Raw genomic sequence first — 13720 nt, 5'->3', positions numbered from 1 at the left:
AAACATACAAACTTCTTAAAAATAGACTAGTTAAATGACTTTAACTTTATCTAATTCAGACTTTCCCAGATATATCTCTGACCAAGTTTGAGCAGGAGAAACAAATTTTGATAAAGAACAGAGAAAAACCAGATGAGGCGGTCACTTTACTGAATTTCATAGAGCAGTTTGCAGAGGCAGATCATTATGCAAAGTAAATTAAACATAGAGGTCTCTAATTGGAAATCTGGCAACATTATATGTGGTATTTTTATGAGTACTTGAGTAAATTTGGAGAGTACTATTTTCATAGTATTTTCCACAGTGTTCCCTTTACAGGTTGTTTTACGTTAGAGGTTGGCAATTTAGCTTAAGATATACAGTACCTAAAAAATATTCTTTGACAATGAAATTACTTTTAAAAAATGCAAATTTAATTATCCAATAGTGTGTGAAACATTTATCAAAATTATATTTATTATGCCAATGGGTATTTGCCCCAGATACCTTTTTCGACCTTACACAAATATCCAATTTTCTAAAGTTACAAATACATATAACAAACTTCGAGCATCTTAAAAGCAGGCTTTGGGTAAGGTAATGTATATTTGTGATTCATTGTAATATAACATCTTTTTTGTGTTATGGGAAGTAATGTATAATGGACAATTTCTGCAATTACATGTAATTTATCCTGCAGTGAGGTTATTTGTTAAATGAATAAAGGTATACAGTCATTTTTTTGCTGTATCCGTACATTAGCAGGTTATCGACTGTGGCACCTCCCACTCACGTGATTGGTGGAACTGCTTTTTTCTGGTATGCATGAATTAATCATGGCCACCACCATAGATACGATATAAACAAATTGCGATTGCATATCTGGTTAATCTTTTTTTCGCTGTTTTGTTTCGTTTTCACTTTTTTTATGTAATGGACAATTTCTGCAATTACATGTACATGTATTGATTATGTTTTCCCCTTTAAAATTTTCCTATACACAAGGGTGAACATTGATGGCTGATAATAACTAATGCTGTATACAGATCCATACTCTAATAAATAAACTTTCATAGTACAAATAACCTATGGTTGTTAACATTCTTTTTTCTATATTTAGATGGATTGAAGGCATGGAGAGTGTACCAGGCTTACTACCAAAAGGATTATTTTATCTCCTTTACAAGGAAAACAGAAAAGGTAAATCGTGGGAATTTATAAAGTCAAAGTTAATTTTTTGTTTCTCAAGCCAGTTTTTATGAAAACCAGTCAGGGAGGGAACTACTATTTTTAGCCATGAATGTGATGGAGGGCTTTTTAGCTCAATGTGAGCTAATGCCATTACTTGGTGTCCGTCATCATCATTAGCAATTTTTCAAAACTCTTCTTCTCTGATACTACTTAACCAATTGAACCAAACTAGGTATGAATGTTACATAGCCATAAAAAATGAGAAGGAAGATGATTTTTTTTGTTTATTTTATTGATATTACTGTAAAATGGGTAATGAGTCATCCTCAAGATAAAAAATACTTTAAATAGGCCTTGAAACAATCATTTTTGTGAGTTTTGAAAGCTAATCCATTGTATGTTAAACACAACCTTCCAAACTCACAAACTTTGTTTTATGGATGATTTGTTTCTTTTTTGTCCTATTTTTTAACAATAAATTTAAATTTGTTCTTTTAATATTATGAAAATCTCATTTTTGTTGAAATGATTTCTACTTGTATTTCAAAGGTTGAGATTTGAAAACTAACAATTTTTTGTAATGTTGGTCAATCTTTTAAGATTTTAAAGGCCTGTCCTGAACAACCCCATCTACAAGGAGTGATAAAAATGACACAAAGGAGATTGTACAGGAAATTGTCGATGGCATTATTCTAAACATGTTTACATCTTGCTTCAATCAGTCCAGTGTTGACATTTGTAAATCAGATGACCATATTGAAACACCTCCATGAAAAAGGAAGAAACTTACAGTAAATAAACCACCCTTATGGATCCTGTGCAATTAGAAGTCTGGTTGAAAAGTTTCAAAATGCTGCTTTTTATGTTGAGATATACTGGTCTGCTTGTCAACCATTTGACATGTAGCAGCTGTGGAAAAGATTTAAGAATCTCAGTTTACTCACCTGTTTCATTTTAATGTCTATACTGTGTTCCAGCCAGGAGTACCTAACTACATGAATCAGATACGTGTCAAATTCAATCATTATGACTTTTCCAACATTATTCTCAAAATTTCCAAAGTAAACTGTATTTGTCTTATTATGATTGTCTAACTTCTAAAGGAAACTGGTTTACACAAACAAACCTTAATGCAATCATGAGAATTTGTCACAGAAATGAAGTGTTAACAAGAGGAGACCTTAACAAACTGGTTGAAAGGTTTAAGGGACTTAAAAGATAGAAAAATGAATCTAAAGTTAACAAAGTGAAACTGTACTCTAAAGTGAATTAAAACAAACATTGAACTCACTTGTTCTCTTTAATGTTTAAAACAATGTATCAGTTTTACATGCATATATATTTTATTTGTATGTATATGGCTGTTATTTATTTTGGCGCTGTCGTCATTGTTTGCATATTTTTTTTCCCAATTTGGTGTAAATTTTCACAATAAAAATGGAGGAGGATGATTTGAAAAAAAAAGTAACAAAATCACTGTGTAGTAATATCCCTACAAGTATTTGATTTTCAAATTGTAAATTTTCCATTTCAGACATTCTAGACAAGTTAGCAGATTGGACTTTAGAAGGCCTAGACTTACAGAAGGCTATTGATCAACCAGATGCTGCATATAAAGTCAGGCATCTAAAAATGGGGATTAGAGTAGCTGCTAGCTTGTGTAGCTCTGATGAAGCTGTGGCTATCAATATTCTGGTATGTGTACTGTACATGTGGATAATGATGTGAATATTAGGCCTTAGTTGAAATTGTGGTAATTTTGAAATTGCGGAAATTAAAATGTTCACCATGGATTTCTTTCTCCCTTTCTGAGGTTGATTTTCCGTAATATAAGAAATTTAAAACTGTGCCAAATATTAGCAAAAAATTACTGAAGTGTCAGCATTGGGAGGATTCAAATAGGTCATACTCCAAAAACATAGTCTTAACATGAACACATGAAATAGAGATGACCTTCATACACAATTTAACAAACCCAATAAAATAGATTACACATAAACTGAAGATAAGGGAAACAAAATGCACAAAGTAAATACCAGCAAATTTTTAATTCAATGAAAACTTGCCAATAAGGGGTTATAACCAAATGATAAACTGGCAATAGTCAATAGGAAAGTTTGTTAAAGTGTCATAGTTTTCCTTCCTCTTTCGTCTACCTAGGACTTGACTTTTTATGAGCAACTCAGCAGGTGTTTTTTGAAAAGCAGAGGATGCTTACCCTACTAGTGCACCTTGTCCATGCCTCTAGTTTTTAATGAAGTCTGAGTTGCTCATTTACTGTTGTTACTTTGTTTGTATTATTACTGTTATTTATGTTCTCTGTTGTGTATGTCTAGATCTGTTTTCCTCGTCTGGTCTTTGTGCCTGGATTACATTCATTTGATTTCCACTAGAATCTTGATTCCTCTTTTCTATAGCAAATTACAGTTCCCAAGTTATAATTCACAATCATTTGTCGAATTGAATAAAAACTTCTACAAAGAATATCTTGGCAACAGCTTTATTTTCACATTTGATGTCTTACCATGAAAATAGTAAGAAAATACACTTGCAGCAAAATCTTCATAGGTTATAGTTCTAATTATCTATTGTATTTTATTTCAGTCAAGAGATGTTCAACACAAACTACTTGACATATTCACAGACCAGTACACATCTTTCTCTGTTAAGCTCCAGATTGTTCAGTCTTTAGACCAGTCTACTCGACTATCATGTGGTATGGAATGGTTTCTAGGGAAACATGGTCTCCAAGACAACAGCAGTCAGCCATCTTGTTACCAAAGGGTTCTGGAAGTTATGCAGACTAAACAGGTATTCCATGTGAATCTCCTGAAAATAATGAATTGTTCTTGGGAAATGCTTTTCTTGTTTACCCTTTAAACTAAAGTTTTAATTAAAAAACTGGGTTTATATAAAATCTATTATATTAAACATTATGGAGCAATAGTTTTATCAAACATGAACAACTGGTTCACTTACATGTTTTTGTTTTTGAAAAGTATAAGGCCTTTTTTGAATCAATGAAAGCTACTTAGAAATTTTACAAACAGCCAAAAGTTAATTTTATTTAGATGAGAGTCTGTAATAGTGAACTAATTTTAACCTCTCTTCTGAAGGGCACACAACTCAAAAGGAGCTTCATTACTAGAAAAAAAACCTGGAAATTCTCAAATGAAAGGGCCATGAAGATCTAGGAAAAAATCAACCTGAAATTGCTGTTACGAAGCAGCTAATTGCTTCACATGTACCTCAAAAAAGTTCTAACAATAAAACTGTTCATTTCAATTTGCCAAACAATATAATACTGGAAATGGGGCACACTTTTTGATGAAAACCATTTTAAGGAGGTGGACCTAGGGTAAGGGACATAACTCATGAAATCAGTGATATGTTTGTATCATAGTATTTCACCTAAGCCTCTCAAGCTTTCATTTGAATTAGATGCTTCCATAAGATTAATGTAAAATGCTGAGTACAAACGTTCCAGTGATTTTTAAAAGTTGTGTCCCTTACCTTAGGTCTACCTCCTCAAAGCAAAACCATAAAATTGTGTGTTTATATCAATGGTTAATTTATTGGAATAAAATCCAGAATCTTTTAAAAACTCAAGTAAATGACCAAAAACTTGGTATTTACTTCATTTATCTGTTCATTTGTTACATATAGCTTACCAATGTATAACTCTTACATATTTTCAGGTTGTTAGAGTGATGGTTGCATTAACTGCTTTGGTGAAGAAAGTCCATTATTTTGAAGTTATGTGTAGACTATCGGAATGTACACAAAGGTAAAAGTCATTCTTGTGATATCATGAAAAAATACTGTTTTCATTTGTTTAGAAGGAGCTTTCATGATTCAACCCATCCATTAGGTTTTTTTCACTTCATAGAACTGTTGTTCTACATTCATATCTAATTAAACTGTATAAAAGCTGTAAATTTGAGAGTAGCTATGAATATTTCAAACTCTTATATGGCTTTGTCTTTAGCACAAAAAAATTGCACTGTAAATAAATACTGAGTAATATTTTTTTCAGACTGATTGAAAATGATACTGCTAAAGAGAATGAGAAAAGCAATGCTGAAGAAATTGACATGATTACACATGTACTGGCTGATATCACTAAAGTCTTCTCTATAGCCCCTCATCTGGTTGTAAGTACATATTGTAGCAGATTCTTTATTATTGTGTGTCAATGTAAGGTCAACTAAAAATAGTTTCTCTGTTCTCAGGCCTTCCCTCATCTGTTACGTTGTAGAATTCAGTCAAATTTAAGTTCTTTTTATTATCCAACTTTTATAACAATTTAGGTAAATGTAGTATTACATATTATAAAACAATGTTTCTTCTTCAAGCGCAAACTATAAATCTAATTATGAAATGGCCTAACATTTCTGCAGTAAAAAACCGAAAGTAATCTTAATGAGCAAGAAAGCTAATTGAGATATGACTCAACAAGTATGATGATGGGAAACATTTTATTCCATCTGCACCTCTCCTTTTTTGGTTTAGTCAAAGTCTTTTATCTGTAAAGTTATTCTTTCTTTGTAATGTTTCATCAACTAAAATTGTATTTTCAGTCACAACCAAAAAGAGGTTTGCCTGGCAAAGCTATGTTTGAGGTTGCTCAGCCAATCAATGACCCATATCCTAACCTTTACCATTTTGCCAACAAATGTCAGTTGTTGCAATCTCTACTGGTCCTTCTGTCATCAGCTATAACAGGGCACCATCCTGTCATCCTGTCATGTGTCAAAACACTACTGCAGTTATTACTTCGAACACATCATGGGCTATTATACCTCAGTTCACAGACAGAGGTCACCAATGGAATTATCAAGTTCCTGTTGCATATACCTGTGAGTAGCTTTAATCTCATTGGAATGTTTTGTTTTAGAGATTTTTGTTTCCCTTTAATATAAGACAGTTTAACCTGTAAGTGGACAAAGTTTTAAGCTTGAGTAGCCTTTTTTGTGATGCCCCAAATTCTAGTAGACTTGGCACAACTTGTCTGTGGGATGCGTTATTCCATATGTTTAATGAAATTAGCTTACTCTACATTTAGTTTGTTTTTCTCATTGAAAGCATTTCTGTCATTTTGCTTGCTTTAAGTCCACAAATTCTGGAAAGTTCTGCTTGATGTAACTTCCTGTCAGACTTGCAGTGCATCTAATATTATACCTTGAATTCATGTTTATTACTTTTATGAAGACTTCATCCTCTATGGAACATCTGTTCAAGCCCACTTTGATATAAGGTCTCAGTATCGTATTAATTTTCCCATAGACTTCTATAGTGAAGTGCATATTTTTAGGATTTTTTAAAAAATATGTAAATTGATTCAATAAAACTTTCACTTATGTAGCATTTCTAAGGACATGTGAAAAAATAATTTCCCCGCAAAGAAAATAGGGTGAGTCCACAAAGATCGGACAGAAAAGTAGTCTCGAACTATAAATAGCCATTTTCCCTACTTTCACTTTCGTTTTGCAATCACCAAACCAACCTTTTCAGTGGAACATTTTTATGATAGTATGTTAGATTTTCTTTAAAAAAAGTTCTTCATCTTACAGTGTGATGTTTGCTCTATTTTATAAGTCATTGTTCATATCTTTTGACAAAATATTAGTTTGTAGAGAGGCAAGAAGAAAATGCACTATATTTTTATAGCATCCATGTTTTGACGTACACCTGCTCAGGGATATGCAATACAATACTGGTACCATAATCCTAATCAATTATCGAGTTAGAGTTGTCTTTCTTTGTTATGTATTTCTCAATTTATAGAAACCAAATGTCAGTACATACAATTGATATACCCAATCAAAATAATTTTACAATTCATTACCAGAAATTCCATTGTACACTGATAGTTGTATTTTGTAATTTCTGTGATGACATAAATATGATTTTCACGAATTTGAAAATAAACAATTATTAGGTTGGAATGATAACCTTTTAAAGAATTTTTTACATGAAATTAGACGGTAACTCATTGTTTTGGTTAAATAACAATGAACTGAAAATCGTCTTTGTAACAAAATCATGGCCAATTTGACAATGTAAACATTGCGATACTGGCTTAAAATGTCATTGGAATTGAAAAATTCACATTTAACGGAAAGAGCTGGTTTTTTTTTTTTTTTTAGATGAATGAGCTAGTCATTTAACACAATTTAAAAACTGAGTAAATAAAATTGTAGACCAAATTTGAATTAAAATTTAAACAATATGTTATGTATGTGACATTGAGTGTAGATAGTTGCCATAGTGCAGTTATGGATTCTTAGTTGGAGGTGTTTGTAGACTTCACAGAGCTGTCATTGTATATAATTTAAAACTTAATGATGGAACTACTGGTATGAACTATTCAATGTAGTCTGATGGTATGTGACATAAAGTCAAATGTCAAATCTCATGGGGTACTTACCCCTGATGATATGTGATATAAAGACAAATGTTAAATCTCATGGGGTACTTACCCCTGATGATATGTGATATAAAGACAAATGTTAAATCTCATGGGGTACTTACCCCTGATGATATGTGATATAAAGACAAATGTCAAATCTCAAGGGTTACTTACCTGTGATGACATGTGATATAAAGACAAATGTCAAATCTCATGGGTAGCTTACCTCTTGTAATTTTACTGTGCATGAAAAATAAAGTTACAACTACTTTTTATTTCTACATCAGGAGTATGCGAGAGATGAGCCTGATGATAACCCGTTACAGGTGATAGGACTAGAAATGGTTCACCATCTACAGACCCTGCAGTATATAGACCAACTCAATGAGTTCCATAACAAAGGTAGTTTTCTTTTTTGGTCAGTTTATTGCATATCTTTTTTCTTTCATGTCTGTTTTTGTTCTCAATTTTGATCATGTGTTTTGGACATTTTACAGCCTTTACTATGTTCATTATTTGTATATCATAGTTTAAACTTCAGGCAGTACAAGTCTTATCTGGTATGACTACTGAAATATACTTAAAGACTGTAAAAGTTCTTTAATTTGTGGTTACCAATTTTCATGGATTTGGAAAGAAATGCAGGTTTGTGGATTCTGGAATTCGTATGTTTCGAGGTTTTCGGTTTACACACCTACCAAAATCTCCATTTTGTTAGGAACCCAATTTCATGGTTTGGCTTACCCATGAAATACATGAAGATTGGTACCCCACGAACAATAGTACAGTAGACTACCCTACAGTAGGTTCACAGTAGACTACTCTACATTTAGTTATATATTGTGTATATAAATGCAAACAGCTAATATTGTCCAGAGTTTGTTTTAAAATGCATGGTTTGTCAAATATATTTATTTGGTTTAGAACTGAAGAAATCCAGGATCATTTTGATAGAGTTTACTAATATGATATGTGCAGTAATTATATTATATGGAAAAAAAAACAACTAATTTATTTTGTTGATGGTTATTTCAGAATCAACAGAATTAGACAACAGTGGTGCCTTAGCAACATTACACAACCTATACACCCTGACAGTGACTCCTGCAGGACGAGATGCATTGGTCCGAGTCTTCAGTGCTGACTACAACATAAAGTCACTGCTACCATTTGTTGAACTGACTGGTAAGTGCATGATAAAAACAAACTGGTTGATTTCTGCTTTGGCTTTAGTACCAAAGCTATAAAATTATAGTCATTACAAAAAGTCAGAGGAAAGACCATTATTTACTGTGTGACTGGACTTAGAACTGTGAGTACATTACATAATAGAAATTTCAGTATCTTTTAAGTTCCTATAAGTTCCTATTGTGAAGAATTTTCTATCTTTAGTACCGTTAATATGATGGATTGAACATTTCTTTTAATTTGTCTTTGAATGGTTAAAGATGCTTTGTTCCATTGTTCTCAGCTTTTACTTGATGAATTGATTTTTTATTTGACGAATCGGTTTGGCATAATGAGTTGTTCATAGTCTTTCACACGGTGGAGAGAAAACCGAAAAATCTGTACCCACAAAATCGATTTTATCATTATCTAACATTAATTATGTTAAAAAACCTTGAGAATTTATACCAGCAAATATGTTCATTTGATAAAATCCGTGAAAATTAATACGTTCACAGTATTTCATTTCAAGCTTAATGAAGTCTGAACTTCCTATAACATAATAAGAATTCAATAAATCGTTAGTCAGAAATTTGATTTTCAACTTTAATAAACCATAACCAGATGATGAAATCTACAAAACTAATATACTTGTACTTCACACTCAATAAAGCTTCCCTTGTGTATTTTTGTTGCTATTCTAGGTAATGAAGACAGAGATTCTAAGTTAAAGAAGAGTGTGTGTGCCAGTTATAGTCTTCAACTGCTACTGTTGGTTGTGAGGAATTCTTGTGGTGTAGAAATGTTGGAGAAGTTTAACAAAAGACTGACACAGCTCTGTGAAGCTGGTAAAGGATTTGTTTCATGGTCTTTACTGTGTTTCTCATACCACTATTTGCATCATTATTTTATTTTCATCTTTTCCGTTCATTTTCTCACCAGAAATTGATCAATTGAAACATTGGAACAATTCAGAATGGCAAAAATACATATAAGTATTCTAAATGTCAGAGTAATCACAAAGTTTTTTGTTTGACAGTAATCAAAATTTCCAGCCCATATTGATTTCAACCAGTTTTTGTTCCTCACATCAGCATGTTTTGTATTCTCTGCACAATTGACTGAAATAAACTTAAGCCTGAACATATAGAAAACATGCTCTTATATGTTTTGAATCATTTTGTAGCTATCCAATCATTAAATAAAACTTTCTGTTCTAAAGAAGATTGGCCTATGCTCACCACATATGCAGATCAAAAGGGGAGCTCAGGCCCCCTCCCTGGTTGAAACGTTTAGTTTATTAAATTGGAAATCTACTGAGCCATGACAGAGCTGGGCCCCCTCTTTTGAGCATCTCGGGATCCACCTCTGTGCCACTCTCTTTTAGAACTAGAAAATCTATGCCCACCCCTTCCAGAAAATGTTTATTGGACACTGCATTTTTAAGGACAATAATTATAAGCACTTATTACTCTTGCGCTTACACTTAATTCAATTTTTTTATTGCTTCATAGCTGATTTTTCCAAATTAAATTTTTTTTTTTCAGATTACAGTAGTAAGTTGTTAGAACTACAGGAATGGTTACTGCCCATTAAAGATATAACAGCATATAACCATGAAGGTGTTTCCTCGGCAGTACAACAGTTGAAACAGGCTGCCGAGGGTATCACTAGAATACCACGACCACTAATTACCACTTGTAGGATTCTACGTCACATGACAATACCTAAAGACACAGACTATCCTAATGGTTGGTACAAATTATTTTAGTTAAGTGATGTGCATTTATAAATTCTCTGTAGTTTTTGTGAATGTCATATTGCATGATACAGAGTATGAATCTCTCCATTATACCTTTTTTGGAAATCACAAAGTTCTGGATTATATGTATACTTTACATTACTAAATACCGTTACATTTTGGCGTTGTCTTTTTTCTTGGTTTCAGCGACCAATATGCAGTTTTGAATTCATGATCGTTCCTCTGATGGAATTAAAATGTATTTACAACTGTTTATTTTAGCTTGACCGCTTTTTCCACAAAAATATTGAGTATTAAATTGCCTTAAAATTTTCAGGGTTTACACTAGATATTGTCATAAGTAGCTTAAACATGTCTGTTTTAAATGAGATTGAAAATAATATGCTTTTATTAAACAGCTGTATGATTGATAGATAATGCCATGGGCAGTTCAAATGACTGAAGAACTGTTTCACATTTTACTCTTTATCCCCTGATGGAGAACAGATTTTACAGTTTCCTTCAACTGTCATGGAAGAACTGTCAGATTTTTTCCTTGTAAAAACAGTTACATGTATTTCATGTCATTTATTTAGAATGTAGTTAAACCTCATGCATTTTTTTGTAATAATTTGACTGTTGGGGATTCTTACTGGAAAAAGAGGAGGCACTTATTTTTATCTCAAAGAACAAAATTCTACTTTCTCTATTTTACAGATGTACCAGAAGAGGTGAAATATAAGTATGCTTTACTGGATGTGTTTGGAGAGGATTGTTTCCCCATCTTTATCTCAATTCTACAGGTAAACTACAAGTGTATACTTCTGACTTAATGGTTTTAATATCAGTGGTTTGTAAAATGTAGAACTTGATGGTTCAAAGTTCAAAGTTCATGAACTTTACAAAAGTATCATTTTATTTTTGGCTTCACTTTGGAAATCATGAACTCACAAATGCATTACATGACAAAAAAGGACTGAAGGTCTCACTAACCACTTCTAACGTTTCCATGACTTGACATGTTTAAAAAGTAATTTTCAAAGTTTTACTGGGAATTCCCAGGACAAATGACATCTTAAAATTGCATACCATTGCAAAACCTGGAAAATAAGGCTTTCAAAATCATTATGCCAATGGTATGATGATTGTAGGAATTCTTCACGAAATTAACTTGAATAAATAATACTGAAAATGCACATTTTTACCTTTTCTGCTAAAGGACAGCATGGAGGCAAATTAACCACACTTGTAAACAGTATTCATACACTTTTGTAGTTAATTACATATATGATTTTAATGTACACATTCTTAGCTTTATTTTGACTACTTTTTATCATAATACACATAAATAATGCACTTACAATGCAAAGGTCTAGGTTCATTGTGTTCTTGGTACTATATAGAGGGATGGCCATTTGACCCACCTGGTTAGTGAGACCAACATTGCAAGGCATCAGTAGTGCACCAACACTTTTTATTGCTACATGTCTTCTAGATGCTGTTCTTGCACAAGACAAAACTGCAGATTTGGACCAGTTAATGGCTATTCCAGAAATAAAAGGAAGGGGATGTAGGAGGAAATTCAGGAGGCACTTTTTATTGGACCCCACCATGCATACAATTTTAATTGATTATTTTCTTTAATTGTTGAGGCTAATTATTTAAAATAACAAGCACCCATAAAATTATGATAGAGGTGCCTACCGAATGCCCCCCACCCCCCATCCAACCCCTTTTCCACAATTAACTCTGGAATAGCCCTTAGATAGTGTAATATACTGATTTTACCTGACCTCACCATCAGAACAAAAATCTGTGCCGGTCCAGCTGCAGTATAGTATTCCTATTTTAAATCTTTACAGGGGTTTTGACAGCCTAAGCTACATACTTTGCAAAGACTGTAGGTAAGAGGTTTATGATTGTTTATGCAAATAGTACTTTCTCAATCAATCAAAATTTTACTTATACCAAGTTGATATTCTTCTTTACAGAAAGTGAATGAGATCCTTATCAGACCATGGCAGCAAGGAAGTCCACAGAGCTCTGAGAACATGACATACTATCTGTCTGTTGTTAAACCTTGTCTAGACATAGTTAAATCCACCCTGTGTTTCCTCATATCATCCAGAGGAGGGGAGGTATGTAAGGCCATTCCAATATAATTAAGTCTATCTCAGTCCTGCTCTATTCTTAAAAATTAGGGTTTTGTAAAACAAGAAAATACTTCCTCCAATGTTTCCAATTCACTCAATTTTTCTGCAACTTAGAAAAAGAATTGAAAAATACATGTCTGAAATTTTTGTTGAATTTAATGAAAGCAAACACATACATGTAGAAGTGAATTACTAAAAATAGCTCCAGATAAAGCAAATTGTTAGTTATACGCTTCTTAATTTAATATACATACATTGTAAGATGGTATCTTATAAAGCTGTATGTCCACATCAAACTTATACTCAAGAACACAATAAGGAATTTGATATAGTTTAATTTACATTTGTCTTCTTGGAAGAAAGCTTCCTTCTGTTTTCAATTGATTTCAAGTTTTCTTGTTTCTAATAGTTTGATTTAAGTAGCAGTTTTTCTAAAAAATCAGACAGAAGGTGATTCGTGCCTGTCAAAAACCCATCAAATTCAGTTTTGTTTCTTCTTCAGAAACAGTTTCTGATCACATAAGCAGTCTTAATTTTTTATTCGTTCGTTGCATTTTTGAGATAAAAGTCATGTAGATTGTACATGAAATTGGCACTTTGCAAGAGTTATTGTTCTTGATTTGGTCTCGTTTGGTTGATTCAAGTGGGAGATGAATGTATGATTTTCTTAAAATTGCGGATCTGAATGCTGAAATGATTATCGTTATGTGAAAGTATAGCATATGTGGACTGAAAAAGGATCATTTGTTTGGTGGGTTCTTCTTCACCATGAATCACTTTACCATTGGCAGTGTCTGAATTTTATGTGGACTGGTACCTAATAATTGTTTTTATATATTTTAATATTACTTTTTCAGTTCAAAGATCTTACCAGCTTGTCAGTTTTATTTGAGTTACATACCATCACTTGTTCAGTACCACTGTCTAGTTACTTCATTGATGACATCCAGAAAATACAGAAGAATATCGTTGATACTCTGATGGCTTATACACAACCTGTTGTTACCAGTAAAGACTCTGGAGAAGGTATTCAGGCTAAATTCCTAAAATTATTATGCATGCTGTTTTAATGTAATA

The 13720-nt window shown here is 32.5% G+C and overlaps 1 protein-coding gene across 4 annotated transcripts in view; it reads left to right on the top strand.

Moving 5' to 3' along the window:
* The window catches only part of LOC148617828 (protein virilizer homolog), a 45680-nt gene that overhangs the window by 13255 nt on the left and 18705 nt on the right, over positions 1–13720 (top strand). For all 4 annotated transcript variants that reach the window (XM_088585409.1, XM_088585411.1, XM_088585410.1 and 1 more), the window contains exons 10-23: positions 60–193; positions 1100–1179; positions 2705–2865; positions 3775–3981; positions 4869–4957; positions 5207–5324; positions 5751–6029; positions 7870–7984; positions 8618–8767; positions 9454–9597; positions 10297–10500; positions 11208–11293; positions 12482–12628; positions 13501–13669. In XM_088585409.1, coding sequence (XP_088441535.1) covers positions 60–193; positions 1100–1179; positions 2705–2865; positions 3775–3981; positions 4869–4957; positions 5207–5324; positions 5751–6029; positions 7870–7984; positions 8618–8767; positions 9454–9597; positions 10297–10500; positions 11208–11293; positions 12482–12628; positions 13501–13669 — 2083 coding nt within the window. The remainder of the gene's footprint in view (positions 1–59; positions 194–1099; positions 1180–2704; positions 2866–3774; positions 3982–4868; positions 4958–5206; positions 5325–5750; positions 6030–7869; positions 7985–8617; positions 8768–9453; positions 9598–10296; positions 10501–11207; positions 11294–12481; positions 12629–13500; positions 13670–13720) is intronic.

This window comes from Perna viridis, chromosome 5, assembly GCF_037379345.1.
Source record: "Perna viridis isolate PV_CMFRI_1.1 ecotype Kerala chromosome 5, ASM3737934v1, whole genome shotgun sequence".
NCBI lineage: Eukaryota > Metazoa > Mollusca > Bivalvia > Mytilida > Mytilidae > Perna > Perna viridis.
This window is presented reverse-complemented; position numbering and strand designations above follow the sequence as displayed.